At 39.5% G+C, this 18,578-nt stretch overlaps 1 protein-coding gene across 3 annotated transcripts in view; it reads right to left on the reverse strand.

Annotated features, from left to right (window-relative positions):
* Positions 1-334: 334 nt before the first annotated feature.
* The window catches only part of SNX31 (sorting nexin 31), a 31,666-nt gene continuing 13,422 nt past the window's right edge, over positions 335-18,578 (reverse strand). For 2 of the 3 annotated variants that reach the window (XM_069779779.1, XM_069779781.1), the window contains 10 exons: positions 15,418-15,528; positions 12,033-12,123; positions 10,257-10,344; positions 8,288-8,357; positions 7,655-7,747; positions 6,818-7,021; positions 6,209-6,304; positions 4,279-4,356; positions 3,192-3,251; positions 335-501 (listed from right to left, as the gene is read on the reverse strand). In XM_069779779.1, the coding sequence (XP_069635880.1) occupies positions 406-501; positions 3,192-3,251; positions 4,279-4,356; positions 6,209-6,304; positions 6,818-7,021; positions 7,655-7,747; positions 8,288-8,357; positions 10,257-10,344; positions 12,033-12,123; positions 15,418-15,528 (987 nt within the window). In that variant the 3' untranslated portion in view covers positions 335-405. The remainder of the gene's footprint in view (positions 502-3,191; positions 3,252-4,278; positions 4,357-6,208; positions 6,305-6,817; positions 7,022-7,654; positions 7,748-8,287; positions 8,358-10,256; positions 10,345-12,032; positions 12,124-15,417; positions 15,529-18,578) is intronic. The other variant, XM_069779780.1, reaches the window with a different exon arrangement.

Here is an 18,578-nt window from a genome sequence, read left to right on the forward strand (position 1 = left end):
GATTGTAGGAAATAGGTGCCTTTTCCAGACAGTGTCTAGGTGGCAATAGCCTGCTCAGCCATCACGCTAATTGCACTAATACTCACAAAAACATTATGAACTGATATGTCAATACTTTTCCCTCCTGTAATATCATAGCACTGTTTCTGATTAACCCTCCCCTTTCTACCCCAACAACTTCAGTCTGGGGGGAAAAAAGCCAAAAAAAGCATGTATGGAAGACATCTCCAGACTCAGCACCCATTTGAACTGGTTCACGAGAGCTGCAAATACTATTAAGAACACTGCAAAGACAAGTTACTACACTGAAGGTGGGGTTTTTTTGCCCTTATAATTCAAGGTTTCAACAATGGGTTTATTGTATGCAGACAATTCATTTTGACAGACAGTATCTGAAATAAATTATCACAGGTCCTCTTCTCTTATCTTCTCAAATACACAGTCCTCTTCATTTGGCCTAACCAAAAATCTTTTCCTCGATATAAAACCCGAATGAACTACCTGCAGTGAAAGAAATAAACAGTTAAAAGAGTATATGCATTTCAATAATTAAGTAGATACAAACATAAGCTAGAAAATCTGACATGATACTGTTCAGGTGCAGTGGTTGATCTCTTTTTGTTGGCATTTCAGAAAGAACAGTTTTTTGGGTTTTTTCCCTGCTGGAATAGGACACAAGCACGGTTGTTTCTGCTCTTAAGGTTTACTGCAATATACTAAGTGTGTTGCAGATTGAATGGCAGTTCCAAATGTGCCAACTTCAATGTTATTTGGCATTATACTGGCCACAAGGACATATGTACAGGTACTTTAACTGCCTACTAGGCCTTCCAAATTACACTGACTACTGTTAATCACATGTTCTTAACTTTAACCATAACACCTGCATAAATTATACCTTTCAAGTCTACTTTTCGTAAAGGGTACCATGTACTGTTTGAAACTTCCTAACACCACATCACCCACCAGGTATAAGCAGGTGAACTATAAGCACCCAAGGTGTAAACAGGCAAACTATACCATTCCATTGCAGGTATCTGCAGTTTTCTGTTGTGCTAGGAAAATTTATGGCACAGATTTTCCTTTTGCCTCTCGCAACATGGTATTTTGATATATATGTAAAGCAAACGCCCTGAAAAACCCTACTAAAAGTGTCCATCACAAAGCTAGGGCAACCATGCTGCAACACCATTAAGGCACTAGGGAACTAGAAGCAAATTTTACATAGATTATCTCTGTAGAAGTTATTTCATACCTCTTTTTTCAAGATTTCTAAAAGACATAACAGCAAAATTGCCTACATGCAGGCACATTCTACAGCACAGCCTCACTATCTGCAAAGTCCACCTATTGCATACTAGTTAAATAATTTTTATCCCAGTTCAAAAGGTTGTTCTTGATTTTCCTACTAAATCTTCCTGCTGCACTAGATTGTCTATTCAAACAAGAATTTACAGGCCATTATGTTGATCTAGTAGTATCAGTATATTCCTACAGGATCATAAAGGAAAGCAAAGTTTTTCATAAAGAAAACCAAAGTTTTTCTTCTTGTGAGTCAGCAAAAAATATTTGATGTAAGTTTTCAGAATCTTTGGACAGCAGTCAGTTAAACTTTCCACCAACTCAGAGCAAAGACTTGTAAGACTCTTGGGGATACTAATGGCAAAATTATAAAGACCCAAGTCAAACAACACTTTTTCAAATGAAAATGTACAAAGATAAACTTCTAATACATTTTTCAAGCATCTTGCAAAGAGAAATAGAGGAATAGGAAAGGGAAGCCTTAAGAACCTTAGTATTGCAATCACAGCATATAGAAGCTAGGAAAGCATTATATTAATTCTCTGTCTAATAACATAGCTTGGTGCATGAAGACATAAGCCACTTCAAACTTGCTGTATAAAATGAGGCATACTATCACAGCATACAACAGCATACCTTGGCTTGCTTTAACAACTCTATTCTAATAACCAGCTGTAATTTTCTGAGTTCACCGAGTTTCATAGCAGCAGCCAGACACTGCACCAGCAAGACACAGCTGATAAGCTTAGTGGTTTTATGTTGCCCTGTCCAAGGCTGCTCTCCTCACAAAAAATCAGAGGGACCATTCACAGTCCACCTTGCTCCAAAGGCTCACAATCAAGGAGGTATTTTAAAGTATGTTCAAGTTGGAACAATTGCCCCAAGCCCAGAGTGCCATACAACTTATTCCTTGCTTAAGTTGTACCACAGCAAGGCCACTGAACTGCATCCTTCAGTCTTTATCACAGATGCAAGTCTATTCAGAAAATGTTGTCTCCCTTATTATCTTGCCAAGTTATTTGAGAATGCTGAAGGCCACACCTAACCTAGCATATTGTCTCCAGCAGTGACAAGTACAGAGCACTTCAAAGAAAGGGGCAACAAAACCCATGACACAGGCTAATCGATTTGCTTATGGAAGAGCAGTTAGTGATTGGTTTTATGCTGGTTTTCAAGACACAGCAACATTACTTTTTTTTAAATTCAGATTAGATTTTGGTTTTCTCTTTTAGAAATATTTCTCCTTTGGCCAATCATACAGTGTAATAGAGGTATTTATTTTAATTCACTTCACATTATTCCCTTTCCATTTATTTATTATCTCATATTCAACAAATAAGTTGGAAAAGCAACATCTTTTAGCCATTTAGCTATTCAGGAACTATTACCTATGGATACTGATTCCAGAAAATTACATCTTTTACATGATAGGAATGTATATGCATAGATACATAACATGTCAGATTTTCCAAATGGGTACAACTCCCAGTTACAGGGAATAATGAATGTATAAACAATCCCAGTGCAGAATCCAAGTACAAGTGTGTAAACTACATCAGCAGCTGCATGTGAATATACACACTTGATCTCTGTATATATTCTGGCTTTCTGTAAACTTCAAATGTCTCATTCAGAAACACTTGCGGAAAGCAAATAAAATGAAGCATGTTGTCATTAAACCCATCAAACTAAAATAAAATTTTCATTCAGACATGTTTTTTGCCCTCTTCTTCCCAAAATTCAAGTTTATCTCCTTTTCCCGCCCAAAGAAGTTACCATTAAATTTATAAGGAGTCTCCCTAACCAGAAAAACAGAGGTTGGGCTAAACACCACTAACAAGTAAGACACACTGTATTTACTTTTTGGAGACAATTTCTTACTCACTAACCTGCTTTTGTTGGATGCTGGATTTCTTACTATTTTTTGTGGATTTAGGCATCTCGATCTCCTAAATAGATTGAAAAATTTAAACTTACAATAAGCTTAAATGCTCCCTCAAGTACTGTAACAAAATATGCTCAGCAAATCAGCATTCAGTTAAACTCAGCGTAGAAACAGCGTAGGACATGAACTGGCATAGTTACCCCTCTCTCATAATTCTTTTTTAGTCCAAGCTACCTGAGTACTATCAATAGCTGAATATTTAAGTAATGAATGCTCATCTTCATAATTAAGGTTTACTGTATTTCCATTGCAAATAAGCTTAGAATGAAAGAGGCCAAATCTTTCCCCAAATTAAAATTGGTCTTTTCTGAATTGCTTATAGTTTAACACTATGAAATAACATGCTGTTCATTGCCTCATTGCTCACTGTAAGCAGTGTAGGTCTAGAAGATCACACATGTTCCTTTCCTTTTTTCTCTTCAGAAGTTTTCAGTTAGCAGACATTCCAAGTCTTTAGATATCACAAGGTTAAATAAAAGCATTATTAATGCTGGAAATTATTTTTAAAAATATTATTTTCATCCTTAAAGGCCTACACAAAAGACAGCATAAGTATTTTAGCTACAAATCAGATTTTTATTTTATTAACACTTCTATTTAAAACCAAAAAGTTTCTCAGTGTGAGTGTCACAGATCTCAAATTGGTCTAACATTGCAGCAGATGGAGCAAGCAAGTGAAGTGGGGAAAAAGTGAAAGCCAGAAATGGATACAACAGGGCAGTACAGAACATACAAAAATTATGCCATAGATATCCTTTATCACACGCAGCAAAAATTGAAGCCAAGGAGAGAGAATGCAAAACACATCATTAAAACTGCAATGATAAACCATCTTTAACATTCAGAATATTATTTCCGTAAAACTGAGCAAAGATGTACTTTTTAGTGAATTAATTTTGTACTGAAATGTTGGAACATGCAAGATCCTTCTCCTCAATAGGACTTCTCTCAGCACATTTGAAAGAATGTTAGAGTAGCAGGCTTATTTCTTTTAAATACAAATTCTGATACCAACACACACACATGCTCACCATTTCTTGGCCTTCTTTGGATGCCTTCATCATCTGTTCTGATATCATTTTCTTCAAGCAGCTACTGAGCAAAAAGGCCTAAACAGAATAAACCAGAGAACATTCTGATTTCTTCTACTAAAATATGTACTTGACTCTTCCATTCCTCCTCCACCAGAAAATTACAGTCCCTAACTACTGAACTATTACCTCTCTGATTCAGTTAATTTTACTCTGTGCTTAACATCCTTATAGTGCACCAAACTAGCTGCAGTTGCTTAAAGCCCAGCCTCAGCATGACTAACCCTCATGGCACTGGTTTTATAAGTTATTCTCTCTAGTTGTCTATGGCTCCTACCTTAAAGGCTGCCAAATTACACCAAAGGCTAAGTAAGGTTAATCAAATGTGGCAATATCAGCATCAAAACCTCTTCATCAAATGAAGCAAGCTGGAGTTCACAGGCACTCAGCACTGCCAACAATCAAAGCCCTAGTGGTTACGTGAGATGGCTTGCAACTGTTCGTAGACCAGCTCAGTCGCATCTTGCACAACTAATATGAACAGAGCAGTATGCATTTGTCCCACATTAGGTAACTAGCAGAAGCACCTCAGAGAGGAGTGGAGTTGATCTTAGTTCCTTATGTTGTCCGATGAGCATGTACAATTCTTTGGGATGATGCAGCCCAAGTTAAGGTCTGAACTGCACCCTGGAGATGCACCTCACTGCTTACCCTCCAAAAAGAAGCATCTCAGGTATGGTGTCAAGCACTGAGAGATGAATCAAAGACAAAATATCCTACAAGATCAGTGATGGAGGGGGGAGCTATCTCTGACTAAACTCCAAATCATCCAGTCTTTCCATCTTCTGCAGTGGGCTCTTGGATCAAACCCTTGTTTCTTCCACACAGCAGCACATTTCTGGCCTTTAGCTCTTCCTCACACTTCTGAGAAAAGTGGGACACAGGTCTAATCAACAAGTCACTACATCAAGCACAAACCCTAACAGATTTCACAGGAGCATTAATACTCAGGTAATTCTAGGGGGTTTTTTTGTCCTCCAACAGCAAAGAAACTAGAAAGCTTACTGCTGATGGCTCATGTTCTCATAAAACTTAAGCATGGCAGGAAATTAACACTTACTAAATAGCTGTGTGAACTGCATCATCACCCCAGAATTCAGAAGTCATGTGTGAGAAATTAAGCATTTTGATTTTACTTGAAAAGTCCTGTCTGCTGCTGGGTGAGTCTCAGTGGCAAGAGAAGCAGTTTACTTGAATAACAAACAGGCTTTATACTTTTTATAGAAGTTCCGTACCTAAACTGAGACTGGTGCTGTCTTTGATACTGCACAGGCTAGATTATTTGCTAGGCAGCATAACCACAGATGGATGACCTGAATTCCTGAATACCTTTCTCTTTAAAGAGCTGCCTGAAAATAGTGGGAGGAATGGCACCCTATAAAATCTTATTTAAGAATTATTTATATGTAAAATACTTATGATGTCACATATTTACACCCTCCATTAACTTGTGTTAATATGGCATATATTTATACTTGAACAATAGGATTTATTGTGGAAAATGGGAGCCCTTGACCTTAGGACGGTCTGACTGATTAATGATTTTTGATAGTTACTGGGTCCAGTAAATAAATGGCACCACTCCACACTCTATCCCAGGCTTATTGCTGAGTGCTAGACATTTCTCTTCAATGGAGAAAAGAAAAAAAAACCCAAAAAACAAAAGAAACAAAAAACCAAAACCCAAACCTCTTCCCTTTATACTGGAAACTCAAATGCTTTTCCCCACATAACTCTGTCCCCAGGCTAACCTGCTTGAAAGCACAGCCACTGCTCTCTGGTAGAGATGGACTAACCACTTTCAAAGGTCCCCTGAGGCTGTACGATTACATTTTACGCAAATTCTTTCCTAAAAGGACTGAGAACTAACCTGTTTTGTGTACAAAATTATCCACCGCCATGTGCCTGAATCATTGTACTCAAACCTGAGCTCCAGAGTGTCATCTTCACCATCCTTTGTAGCACCCTGGAAAACAAAAAAGCAGCCAATGAACAGAAGAAACAGCTAAAACCAGCATTAAAGTGTTCAGCCTTAAATCAGAATTAGTCAATCAGGTTAATTTATACAGCATATAAATAAAAAAGCTGAAGAGCTGTACCAGAACACTTCTCCTGGGGGAGGAAGCAAGTGGGAAGTAGGAAGGGGGAGTCTTGACAAGCATAAAGCTGGCTAAAGCAGTTCTTTTGCTCCCACACAAAACTCTGACAACTCTACCTCCAACAGGAAAGAAAAAGGGCAGGCAAAGTACGACATGGAATGCCAGGGAAGGGAAAAAACATAGCAGAGTAAGGATAGATGGTTTACTGCTGTAAAAGCTGCCAGAGGAATATGTTTCAGGATAGGTTTGGAGGGGAATACAGGCAGATAGGAGGGATTTAAAACAGACCACCCCCTTCTCCCCAGACCTGCCCTTCCCTGACAGCCTTAGTTTTCATGAAGAGAAAGCGAATTCAGATACATAATCAGTAAAGTACTTACAAGAAAAGTAACCTGCCAACTTCTTAACCTGTTGATTTTAAAGCTGACCTCTTTGGTTTGGTTAATAGGCAGTTTTATGCAGCAGTTAATCTCATTATTGCCGACATAGATGTCAGCTGAGCAGCCGCCTTCTGGATAGTCACAAATGCAAGGATCAAGCCGTACATATCCATAGAACTGCACTTCTCGAATCAACTCCAGGAACTGCACCAAAAAAGACAGAACTAAAGCAATCTGCTGTACAGGCAAGGGAAATCTAGGGGTGGGGGGAGGGGGTAGCTATAAAGCAAATTTTCAGATTCCCAATACTCTTTCTTCTGGGAGGACACAGATTCACCACAGTCTGTCAAAGCTTGATTCAGAGACTAAACACTCACAGTACAGACTTAGAAACTTGATTATTCCCCCCCCCCCCCCGGATATTATGAGCTGGATCTTTTGGATACTTATCAGATATGATGATGGGAAAAGACAAAACTAACCAGTAAGAAATACTGAGAAGAGCAGTCCCAGCAGTCTGAATTCCCATCCGATTTCCTAAACTGGATGACAAACCTTTGCACCCAAGTTCAGCAAATAGAGTAGGATTCACAGTCAAAAACTTCTTGCTAGCCCTTAGGATCCAAGTCATTCTGTTGGGATATTTTAAAAAGCTAGCAGGGAACCTCCTTTTCTATTTGGTGGCTCAGTATCTGACCAGGAGATGGGAGACCTGGGTCTCTAGCTCAAACCACTCCACAAAACCATGCTCTATTTTTAAAGTCACACCCTCTAGTATCATTGCTTCAAAAACCACTCCTTTGATGTGTTCATATTGTTTTTAAAATACCATTTTACCTTTGCTTTGTTTGCATTTTCTTGTAGAAATTCAAGTTCCTGCATCTGCCCTTCTGTCGGTTTAACCCAATTCCTCTTAACTTCCTGGATTGCCTTAAAAGATTTTTTAAAAATAGCAAAAAAGTCATCAAAAATGTATTTCCTTTCACACACAAACATTCAAAAACACAAACACAGAAAGTTGTTGTTTTGTTTTTTAAACAAGGCATTTGATTTTGGGACAAGTTCACTCTGTACTGTTCTTTCCTCCTGAATTAATAGTTTCCAAAGCTAGTATAACTCAACATACCTACAGTTCAGAAATCAAATGCTCTCATATCATGGCAGAGTGCCTACATATTAGAGACATACAGATACATACATACACTTGAAAATAGAGTGGACGGATACCTACGTATTTTTGTGCAATACTTTTCCCATGAACAAAACACAGATTAGTTAGAATCTCTAGTACGTGAGTTTGAAGGAAAAAAAGAGAACACTATAAACAACAGCTATACCCAACACTTAGAAAAGCACAACAAAGCAGTGCTGAACAGGAACCATTTACCAACATTTCAACAATTTGTATAAAAAAATGAAATTAAGGTGGAAAAGTTAACTTTTAAAATTATAAAGACCTTTCAGTTTTACCTGCATATATAGCAAATTCAGTGAAGCTCTACAATCCATCAGCAGTGTGTCAAGAGAAGGATCCATATACCTTTTCCAAGCCAAGGGAAAAAAGTAATAAAATATGAAGATATGCTTCTAAATATGGCATTTTGATTTTTCAGCTAAACATGTTGGGAGCACAACCCAGAAAGATCCCATTACTGAACAGATCAAAAAAAAAAAAAACCAAAAAACAGTTGTGCCCTTGAAGTGTGTACTATACTCATTCTTTATACATTATAGCAGAATGGAAATAAACTAAAGTCAGGTTATCCAATCTCTCCACTTTGATTTTGGGGGTACCAAACATAGCAGTTTAAATTTAGAGCTAAAACCTTCCTTCTCCTTTTCTCAAACAACTCAGGGTTTGTGTGCATAACAGTTGGTAAGACTCTCAGAGCATCCACTGCCATGCTGCAGTGCTGACATCCAAGACCTAGCCTTAAGCTAGCTAGCTACAGTACCAACTACTGTAGAACTGCTGCAGGATCAGATCAGTACAGCAGCAAAGCAAGTTAAATATTCAGTTATCCGAGTGCCATGCTGCAACAGCTAGCTTTAGCCATTTCATTTAAAAGCAGCTTGCTTGGGTAAGTCTACATGACAGTATGAACAGAGCAGTACAGGCTCCATGACTAGCAGAGCTGTATTACTCACACTGCACAGGCGATATGCTTCCTGCAGTCCAAAAACAACCCTCCACACAAACATTTCCTACCTCTGTGCTTTGAAGCAGTGCTAGATGGAGAAATATCTACTCAGACAGCCACTCTATCATGGCTTAGAACCACACAGTTCTTTCATTAGACTGCCAGGTTCTGCAGTTTATAAGGGCACATACAGGGAAACAGAGAAAGCTTTGTAGAGGCCAAGCTTTAGCCCAGTAGATTTAAACCAGACAAGTTACAAGCATCAAACAGGTTTCTCTGTAGCTTCAAACCAAGCAACCTTGCTTGCTGCCACCAAAAGGCAAAGTCTGTTCTTCCTCTTCTGCTCCCAACCATGGTCCTTGCTCTAGCATTCATCTGATGCAGCCAATGCAACTCACTAAGCATACAAAAATCTATTCCCTTTTTTCTTTTTCATTGTTGGGAGAGGTAGACCAGACCACAACCACAGCAGTGAGCCATTAGACTGGCTCAGCTATACTGCCTAATTGCACCCCCAGGGCACTGGTTGACAAGCAGGACTTTGGCACCAGACTCCCTGTCCCCGGGGTTTATCCTCACCCACAAGTCAGCACAACTGTTTGCTGCACAGCAAACAAGATTGGAGGACTGACCCAGGCCAAAAATAGGCCAGCAAAGCCAAACAAAAAAGCCCCCAAACCAGCCAGCAACTTATTTTAGGCCGGGTTACCTCATCAGTCCAGTTCACCATGTCTGCACACGCAATTCCACCAGCATAACTGAGGAGAAGCCCGAGGTGCAAGCAAATGAAAGGGGAAGAATGCTCTGCTGGTTAAGCCAGGCCACTTACCAGAAGAAATGCTCAAGCTATGGCCTCAGGTATTATATGTATTAGTATATAGAAATGAGAACTTCAAATAAAAAGTAATCCATCTCTGCCCAGAGTTGCAGCTTGCAACTCAGAACTCAAAGTTCTCTTCTATATTGTTTACAGGTATATTCCCATTCATGGTTACTGCATTATGCAGGTATAAAGATTAGGAGGCAAGCAGCCACAAAGCATCTCTATATATTCTGAAAGAGAGAGGGAATAAATAGCTAGCTGCAGTAACAGACACTTCAGGAATACTACAGTGATAAAATTTAAAACATGCAGGGCCACAGAAACCAGTCAATTCCAATAACAAATTGGCCTCAGAGAAAAACAGTCAAGCTGCTGAGGCTTGAAGACTTTGTAATTAAGTTATTCAAGGGATTTCTTTCTCTGTTCACAGCAGTTGTCATAGATCTTGGTAGTTTCTCTTAAGCTTCTTGCTCACCACTTTCTGATCCCAAGCTTACAGTGCAACTCTTTCATGCTCTGAAGACTCACATAAGGAAGTTCAAATTCTGCCACTTTTTTCACCACTGGGAAAAGAAGAAAAACCACATAGACATTTGGTGAAATCTAGTGAAATAGCCCAGCTACTTTCATATATCAATGTGCTTCTGGAGGGGAAAAAAAAAAAAAAAAAAAAAAGAACTTAAATATAAATTCTGGGGTAAAGTAAGGTGACAGGTTAGTTATCTTCCTCACTTCTCTGAGTCCAAACTTACATAGCTCTGTTATTTACAGAGTACCTCTGCTCCCTTAGACTATGATCTTATAGAATATCCTTTTCTCAAAACACAGCTAAGCAGGATAGATGTTTCTGCATTTAAAGGATGTGTGCATGCAAGCTTCCAGGACTGGCGCTTTTCTTGAACAGAACACCAGACAGGAGCAGTATAACTAATGTACAGCAAGAAAAGCATGTAACTCTTCAGAGGTCACTACTTTCCTGCTCACTTTTTAAAAAATACAAGTGTAAAGGCCCAAACCTGTGAACATTTATTTCTAAGCCAATACCACAATTCAACAGAACACTTAAACATAGGATTTTAAGCACGTGATCATCTAAACACTTTTTGGCAGTGGACTGTGGGTTACATTTGGACTTGATGTATTTGTGAGGAATCTCAAAGATGCATAGAAATGTAATCAATTGAAAAACTTTTCTATTCTCCCATGTATCTCATTATATCACAATACAAGGCAAAAATAAATCCATCTGCAACTGCAGTAGGAGAGTATATAAAATGTGTTATATCCAGGTATATTTGAGACATGGTAACAGCCAGGGATTCTGTGTACTCAGAGATACCCTTCACAGCCAGAGATAAGGGGTCAGGGGAACAATAAATGAAATAGACACAGACAGTAAAGTTCCTACCCCACTGAGTAAGCCTGAGTTTACTACTGGACCTTCATCTTGAAAATGTTCAGAAGACCATTAACATCTTTATGCCAATGAGAGGACTGAAAAAAGCTAAATGACTTGTCAAGGCCCCACAAAGAGGCTACAATGCCTAACTTTACTCCAGACAACAGCAAAGACTGTGTTCACTTCCCTGATGTGGCCTGAGCCTATCCCAGTCCCCAGCCTGGATCCAGCCTCATCCACACACTTGCCCAGATAGGAAACAGGACATCAGAAGACCAATGAGGACATAAAAGCCCCTTCACATTTTATGACCATAAAGAGACTCACAACCCTGAGTTACAGCTTGCTCAGTACCATCATGGTTAAACTTAAGTTTCTGTCAGTTAAAAAAGGAAACATGTCATGATATAAAGGAAAGTAAGCCACTGACGTTGTTTATAAATATAACAAAAGAGTTTCCTGTCCCATTGTTAAACTCAGCATGTGATATGTAAATTAAGAACTGTTTTAGGTAGGTATAGCCGTCTGATTAAATGCCTACCCAGAAGATACACCCAATAGTTCCCATGTGGTAAAGTTGCTACATGTCTTGTAAACTGAAAGGGATATGATATTCAGATGTGAAAGTCTCACTCCTGCACCACACTTTGCCATACTTTGTTCCCCACTACCACTCTTTCCACGCCATGTGAGGAGAGGGCTTGAGGGGATTTATCAGACAAGATGGGTCTTTCGGCCTGAGCAGGCTCATGCAAGCTCTGTTCAGACTCCAGATTCATTCACTACAGTCAACAACAACAACAACAACAAAATTCCAAGGGAGGGCTAAGTTAAGCACCTTGTAAAACTTACCAGAGAGTGCTCCATCATCATGATCTTGAAAGAAAAATAAGCTAAAATATTTTATTAATTCTCTTGACAGCCCCATCTTGCACAACGTAACCTTTAAAAACAAAGAAGGTCAGAAGCTTAACTATCCATCAGCATGAATAACGAAGACATGTTCAATACCTCTTAACATAACTTAATTGTTTTAAAATTTTCCCTTATGTCCCATTTAACTGCCTATTTAAAAGCACGTATAACCATTCCCATATTGCAGCATTTCAGTTTGTGAGGAGTTTCACAAGTTTCAAAGGAATATAAAAATTTAATAAAACAGAAAATATTTACTGCTCTGCCATGCATTTAAGTATCCTCTAACACAAGGCATCAGCCATGTTATTCCAGATCTTCACCAGTAAATCCTCAAATCCTGCTGTACAGTGAACACTGTGTGCTTTGAGCTAACAACATTGCTCATGAGCATCACAAATACTTTTTTTTTTAAACAGGATTTGTATATTTTCCAAGCTGATAAGTTCTCTTGTTGTTCTAGGAAGTATCTAGAAGTCCTGCCCCTTTACTGAAAGCACCAGTCTTACTTGTAGGGTTCTACAACTCTGCGTGAAGGCTTCTGACAAGAACAGCTTGAGCTCTGTTGAGCTTTCATGATTTACAGTGCACGAGGACGAAAAATCCTATCCAGCTTGACATTTGGATTATTTTTAGCTTGCTCTGGCCCCTCTACATCTTCTCTGAAAGAAGGCAGAAGTAGCACCAACAAAAAAAATGCAGAAATTATTTGCAGGAACAGCTGCACAATGGGATAGTAGGGACAGAAAAATCAGGCAGAGGTGAGCACAGAAACCACTGAATCAGATTGAGGCAATTTTCTTGTTCTGTTTTAGGTCCTAAAAAATCAAAGCACAGGTTAAAGCAGCCATCACCTAAGAGCACAGTGCCATCAAAGCATTCCTAAATTCCGTAGTGACCATAATCTCCAGAGTTCGCTCAGGAAAGTGGTGTGGCAACCTAAGAAAACTCTCCACCCCTGAGAACGCTCCTGTCATAGCTCATCTGGCACATTATGCAACCTGATAGAGTTGTCAGGCTTCAGTCAGACAAGCTGGACGTTCTTTGCCTGAGCATAAGGTGGAAGCACTGGTTTTCATTCTTCTTTCAAAGGTTGCCGATCCCAAAACACTTCCAGTTCTGTGTCACAGTGACAGCATTGTAAATTCACTCATCACCACAGTTCAGAAGGGTTTTCTCCAGCTGCATCAGCTGGTTTAAAAAGCAGACATGTTTTTGTGCATGGAAAAAAGTAGACATCAAGCTAAATATAGGTCAGGAAGAATTGTTCTGAGTTTTAATTAAAACATACATCCATGAGGTTTTCCTTATACTTGTTAATCTTAGGGCTGTTACTGGAGAGGGCAGCAGAGCATAAAAATCACTTGACTCACACCCAGTTCAGACACCAGGTATAATGGGAAGAAAATTTCTTCGATTAGTCCAAACACAAAAGAAAAAAGTGAATATTAACAGCACCACCTTTCATTCTGTCTGCCTCTGTGCTAAGAGCTGCCCAAAAATCACTTTAAGAAATTAGCCACTGAGCTTCAACGTGTGTTATCCCTTAGTAGCATAGTACTATGAGTACCAGATGGCATTTCCCAGTAATGTCAAACACAGATCTCTGATTCAGTAGGATTTTGACTTATTTTATTTCTTGGATCAAACCACAACCTGGTATATGCTGCCTGAGCACCAGGATGTCAGGGACTGATGGTTGCAAAATCTACCTCCACTGCAAAACAGTGAATGTGGTAGCACATTTACAGTGATGAAAGCTAAATAGTTCCTAAAAGTCCTACATCATCTTTAAGTCCACAAGAGAAGAAATGGTGTCTGCAGCATTTCAAATGTTATTGTTTCTTTACAGTGCCACATAAACATTAAACATATATAAATGCAATATACAAAGCAACATCACCACTGTCTGCCCAAATTATTAGTGTTTTTTAAAAGTATATTAGCAAATCCTTTACTCAAGGTCTCTATGCAAGTCTCCTATCTAAAAAATGTCTCCTTAATTCTTCTACCCTACTAGCACCTACCTTCCCTCTCCCCAAGTCAAAATTCCTATCTCCCTGCCACCCCCAACATTTTTTGACTTCAGCATTTCCCACCCCACTCTGTCTCCACAAGTCTCCTATTGCAGGGTCTAAGGCCAACTCTGACACTTACGTTCCCCTGGAAGAACTGGTCCCAGCATTGCCTCAGGTGGTGCAAATCCCATGGCAGAACAAAGCCAGCAAGGAGTTGCCCTGTGTTATCCAATTCATGGTAACTGTGCACAGATACTGTGTGTTCTGCTGCCAGACTAACACATCAGCTTGATGGAGGAGAGCAAATATACGTTTAGCTCGCTTGTACCTATGGCCAGCTGAGAACTACCTCCACAAACTCAGATTGCAAAGGCACAAGAGAAATATAGTACACAATTTTCTGTATGATGAGAGGAAATTTCAGATTTCCATGACAAAGAAGAGTATCCATCTGGCAGGTCTGTGCTTTGCTATTGCTGTTAAGATTAGGAAACTGGAGCAACGAAGGAAGAGGCTTCAGCCTTCCTCATGCACACACATGTGCACATACACAACAAAATATGCAGAGCCACTGCTGCTCCTCCTTTCCTGGCATAAGACAGGAACCCTAGCTGAAAGTTTCAAACACAAACCAGCCAGTTGTGTAAACAACATTTGGTTGCTACTAGTTGCAAAATGTAACTGGCAATTGTTTACTGTATGTATTACAACAGCTGTTACGGACATCCCAGAGCCACAGTGCTAGAACTGCGCAAATACTGCAAAGGAAGTCCCACAGTTTCACAGCAAACATCAAGAGATGTAAAACAAGTAAATGAGAAGCACATAGAAAAATGACATATCAGTTGCACACTAAGTTTTAACAGTAGTGCACCAGCTAAGACATAAGCCAAGACTAGACCATTTCTGACTACAGTGTTCAAGCACTTTCACCCACACTATGCTAAACCAAAGAGGGGGTTAATTAAGAATGTGTCCCCATAAGGACTAGTATATATTTTCTGATTCTATCACATATGAAGGAAACCAGAACTTGACAGCCAAATGCCATAGAAGCAGATGGTGTGTAACATTAAGAAGAGGTAAATTGTGGACAAATGTAAGAATCATTTTCCTCATCTGCAAAATCAGCAACACTCTCCACCCCCCCACACCCCTGGTACAATAAACTCCTCAAAAAACACAGAAGATATTCTTGTATGTCTTCAGATAAGGAATTTTAGCCTTTCCTGACTGAAAATATCTTCATTTTTGCCCACTTCTCACAACTGGAAAAATTCAACACAATTCTAGAAACCCGTTACCTCTAATATTCTTTCTGCAGTGTCCGATGTCTGGATATCAAGTCTAATATTGCTGCCATCAGCAAGGTAAACATCCAAAAAGGCTCTCTGGGTTTGGATCTTAAATGTATCCTGTTAGGCAAAAACAGAAAACAGTTTTATTGCTTTCCATATTGCTGGAGCCCTTCTGAAGTTGCTGATGCTCCTTTTCCCTGTTTACTCAAGTAAAATAAACAATTGCAATTACTGTTTACTAAACAGTAAGTTACTAAAATTACTGTTAAAGCTTGCAGGTGACAAAAAAACCATATGCAGAACAGCAGGTGGGAAGATACTGCAGAATTAGAGGAGGGTCACTTCGATGTTAAGCTGAGCACAGGTTACCTAGTGTCTCAGTGTCTGTAGGAATGATACAGTCACTATCCTAGGAAGCAGAGACTCCAAAAAAAGGAAGTGGATAAACTGCTGCATGTCAATATTCAAAGCCACCATCTTGTGAAAGAGAAAAAATGTATCCCTATACCTATAAATAGGAAAACCTCCAGTGAGAATGAGGCTATGGTATCTTAATATACCAGAGCCACTGCTACTAGAATACTGTGCAGTGCCAGTGCTCAAGGTTCAAAACCACCACAAATGGAGAGGAGATGTAAAGAAGAAACCTGAAAGCATTTAGGTCATGAGAAAACAGTCTCAAGTAAGTGACCTCAGAGAACTGTCTTATGTCTAGACATAAGAAAGGGGTGATTTGCAGTCTGGAAAACTAAAGTACAGAAGCCAGATCCATTGGCTGTCAGCTGATGATAGACACAGTCAGACCAGAAGTAAAGCACACATCTCTAACAACGAGGTAGTGCACAGGAATGGGGTATTCTCCACTGGTTTTATCAAGACTTTACATTTCCCTAAAAGACTTTCCTGAGCTCAAATTCAGAAAGCTCCATGCCTTGCTATGCATGAGAAGTCAGTTACTTGTTTCAAGAGGATGGAGACTAGTTTGAGGACTCGCTTGGGGATGCATCTGGATGAGGTGGCAGAAATTCATCACTGCAGCTTCAGTTGACTGCCCTGTATCAGAGGACAGCAATGGTCCTTCTGGCATTTTTATTAATAAGAGGTACTTCACTTGAGATTCATAGTAGAGGAAAATGCTGTAATTGTACATACTACATGCAACATTAAGTTTTAATTTCTTGAATCCACCTTTGCTAGCCTGGTAGGAAGATATGGGAGACTCCCTGGGAGCCCTTAGGTTTCAAGTACTCTTGGTATCTTGCTGCAGAGTCTTCATGGTGCCTGTATATAGTAGCATCTCCCAACTCCTACAATGTCAGCAAGAGCAGGGTGGCAGGGCTGACATTTGTACTGTGTGCTCCATTATCCCTCTTTGGTTACCCTGGAGAACATGCTAGGATGTATGACTCCAGTTAACTAACTCAGCTCAGATTGGTAACTTTTTTGGGTCAGGAAGACCACATTTTCCAATAAATCTGGCTTAATTTTTAGATGTTGTGGAAGAAAACACTTTTTGTTTGCATTTGATCTTACCTTGAAATAACTCTTAATTAAGAACATGTTATAACAAGTTTGTAGAATGATATGTGGGGAAAAAAGGTCTTGAGGAAAACCAAACCAAAATGATCTTTCTTATTTAAACAGACTTCCCACAGATTTTACTGACACCCAGTATTTCACCTAGCTACATGCCTACACGTCTGTTTGCACATATTAAAGAACAAGAAAACCTCTTCTCAAGGCATTAGCAAATGTCCTGTCTGAAGCCCTTCTGGGGATCCACACAGATTTAATCTTTACCCCCAAGCTAATTTCTTTCTTATCCCGGAGACAGGTCTATTCACTTCTCTTAATTAAAATAAGCATTACTTTGCTTCTGTGGAGATACAAAAGCACCTCTTTCTCCTACATCAAGGATCACCTCCTGTGCTTACCAGAGTACTTTACTACTTTCCTCAAAAGGGAAGTAGCAGACACTTCCTCACAAATGCCTTTGGCACACATATTTTGGTATGAAACATTTCACATGTGATAAAAATATGTGAAATGTGGAACAAACATGAGATGCAAACTGCAGAATGAGATAAAGACATGTAACATTACTGACACTGGACAAAAAGCAAGCACATCACTATATAGCCAGTTTACTACCCAGGACTCAGCAGTGCAAATCAGTGAGCAAAGGCTCATGCACTGCAGTAAGCGCTTCTGGGTGTGGGCTGCTAATGCTGAAGCTTCCATAGGGGAAGGACATGGAAGACTTTATGCATCTACTTCTGCCAGATCCTAACTGCTGCTCCTGCAGCTTTCACAGCCTGGGTACAGGCTACCTCATCCACTGTGGCAGCCCACAGTCAGAGACACAAAGGTACTTTACCCTTCTGCCACTCAAAGGGAGTCACACCTCACAGCACCCTGCCCTACTTGCCACCTCACTACTCTGCAATGATGAGGGGAAGAAAAGCATGATCCAAACTTTCAGGCTACTTCCAGGCAGTTTGAATTCTCCAAGAAGATCATGCAACATATTAGTAGGCAGATTAATTTGAGGAACTACAAGAAAGGATGTATTAGAGAAAAGAAAGTCTCAGTTCCATCTAGAATGGTCACATTAAGCACCACTGTTTAATACTTAAACCAGCAGTTTCCAAAGTCTTCTTTTTAAAACTGCTTTAATTTATCTTATTTGACCCTACTGAACTACAGGCACAGCTTCATTTCATGGTCTTGGGGACAAATTCCCTACTTTCTTATCTTCAACTTTTGATTACTGTTCTTTTAATATGGCTATGACACAGCAAACCAAAAATAAGAATTATCTTCAACTGTTGGTTTTGGGGATTTCCCCCCTGACCCGTCTCCTTTATCACATGCTTTTACCCCAGAAGGCAGAACTGTCCATGCCAGAAACGCCACACATTCTTCAGTGTCAAATATTTGTGTTTAGCCTCTTATCAGCAAAGTATTGTTGAGACCAAAAAAATTTACTTACATTAAAAACAAAAGGAGGAAACAGTGCAGTCTAAGGCAGAAGACAATGTTAAGTGAAGAAATACAAATACAGACATGTCGCTAAAACAACACAAGAGAATCCAGCATAACTTAATGCAAATACAAAGGGAAGAGCACTTATCAGTGTTAGCAATAATCCATTTAGTAAGTGCACA

This window comes from Haliaeetus albicilla, chromosome 3 (genome assembly GCF_947461875.1).
Source record: "Haliaeetus albicilla chromosome 3, bHalAlb1.1, whole genome shotgun sequence".
NCBI classification, from domain to species: Eukaryota; Metazoa; Chordata; class Aves; order Accipitriformes; family Accipitridae; genus Haliaeetus; species Haliaeetus albicilla.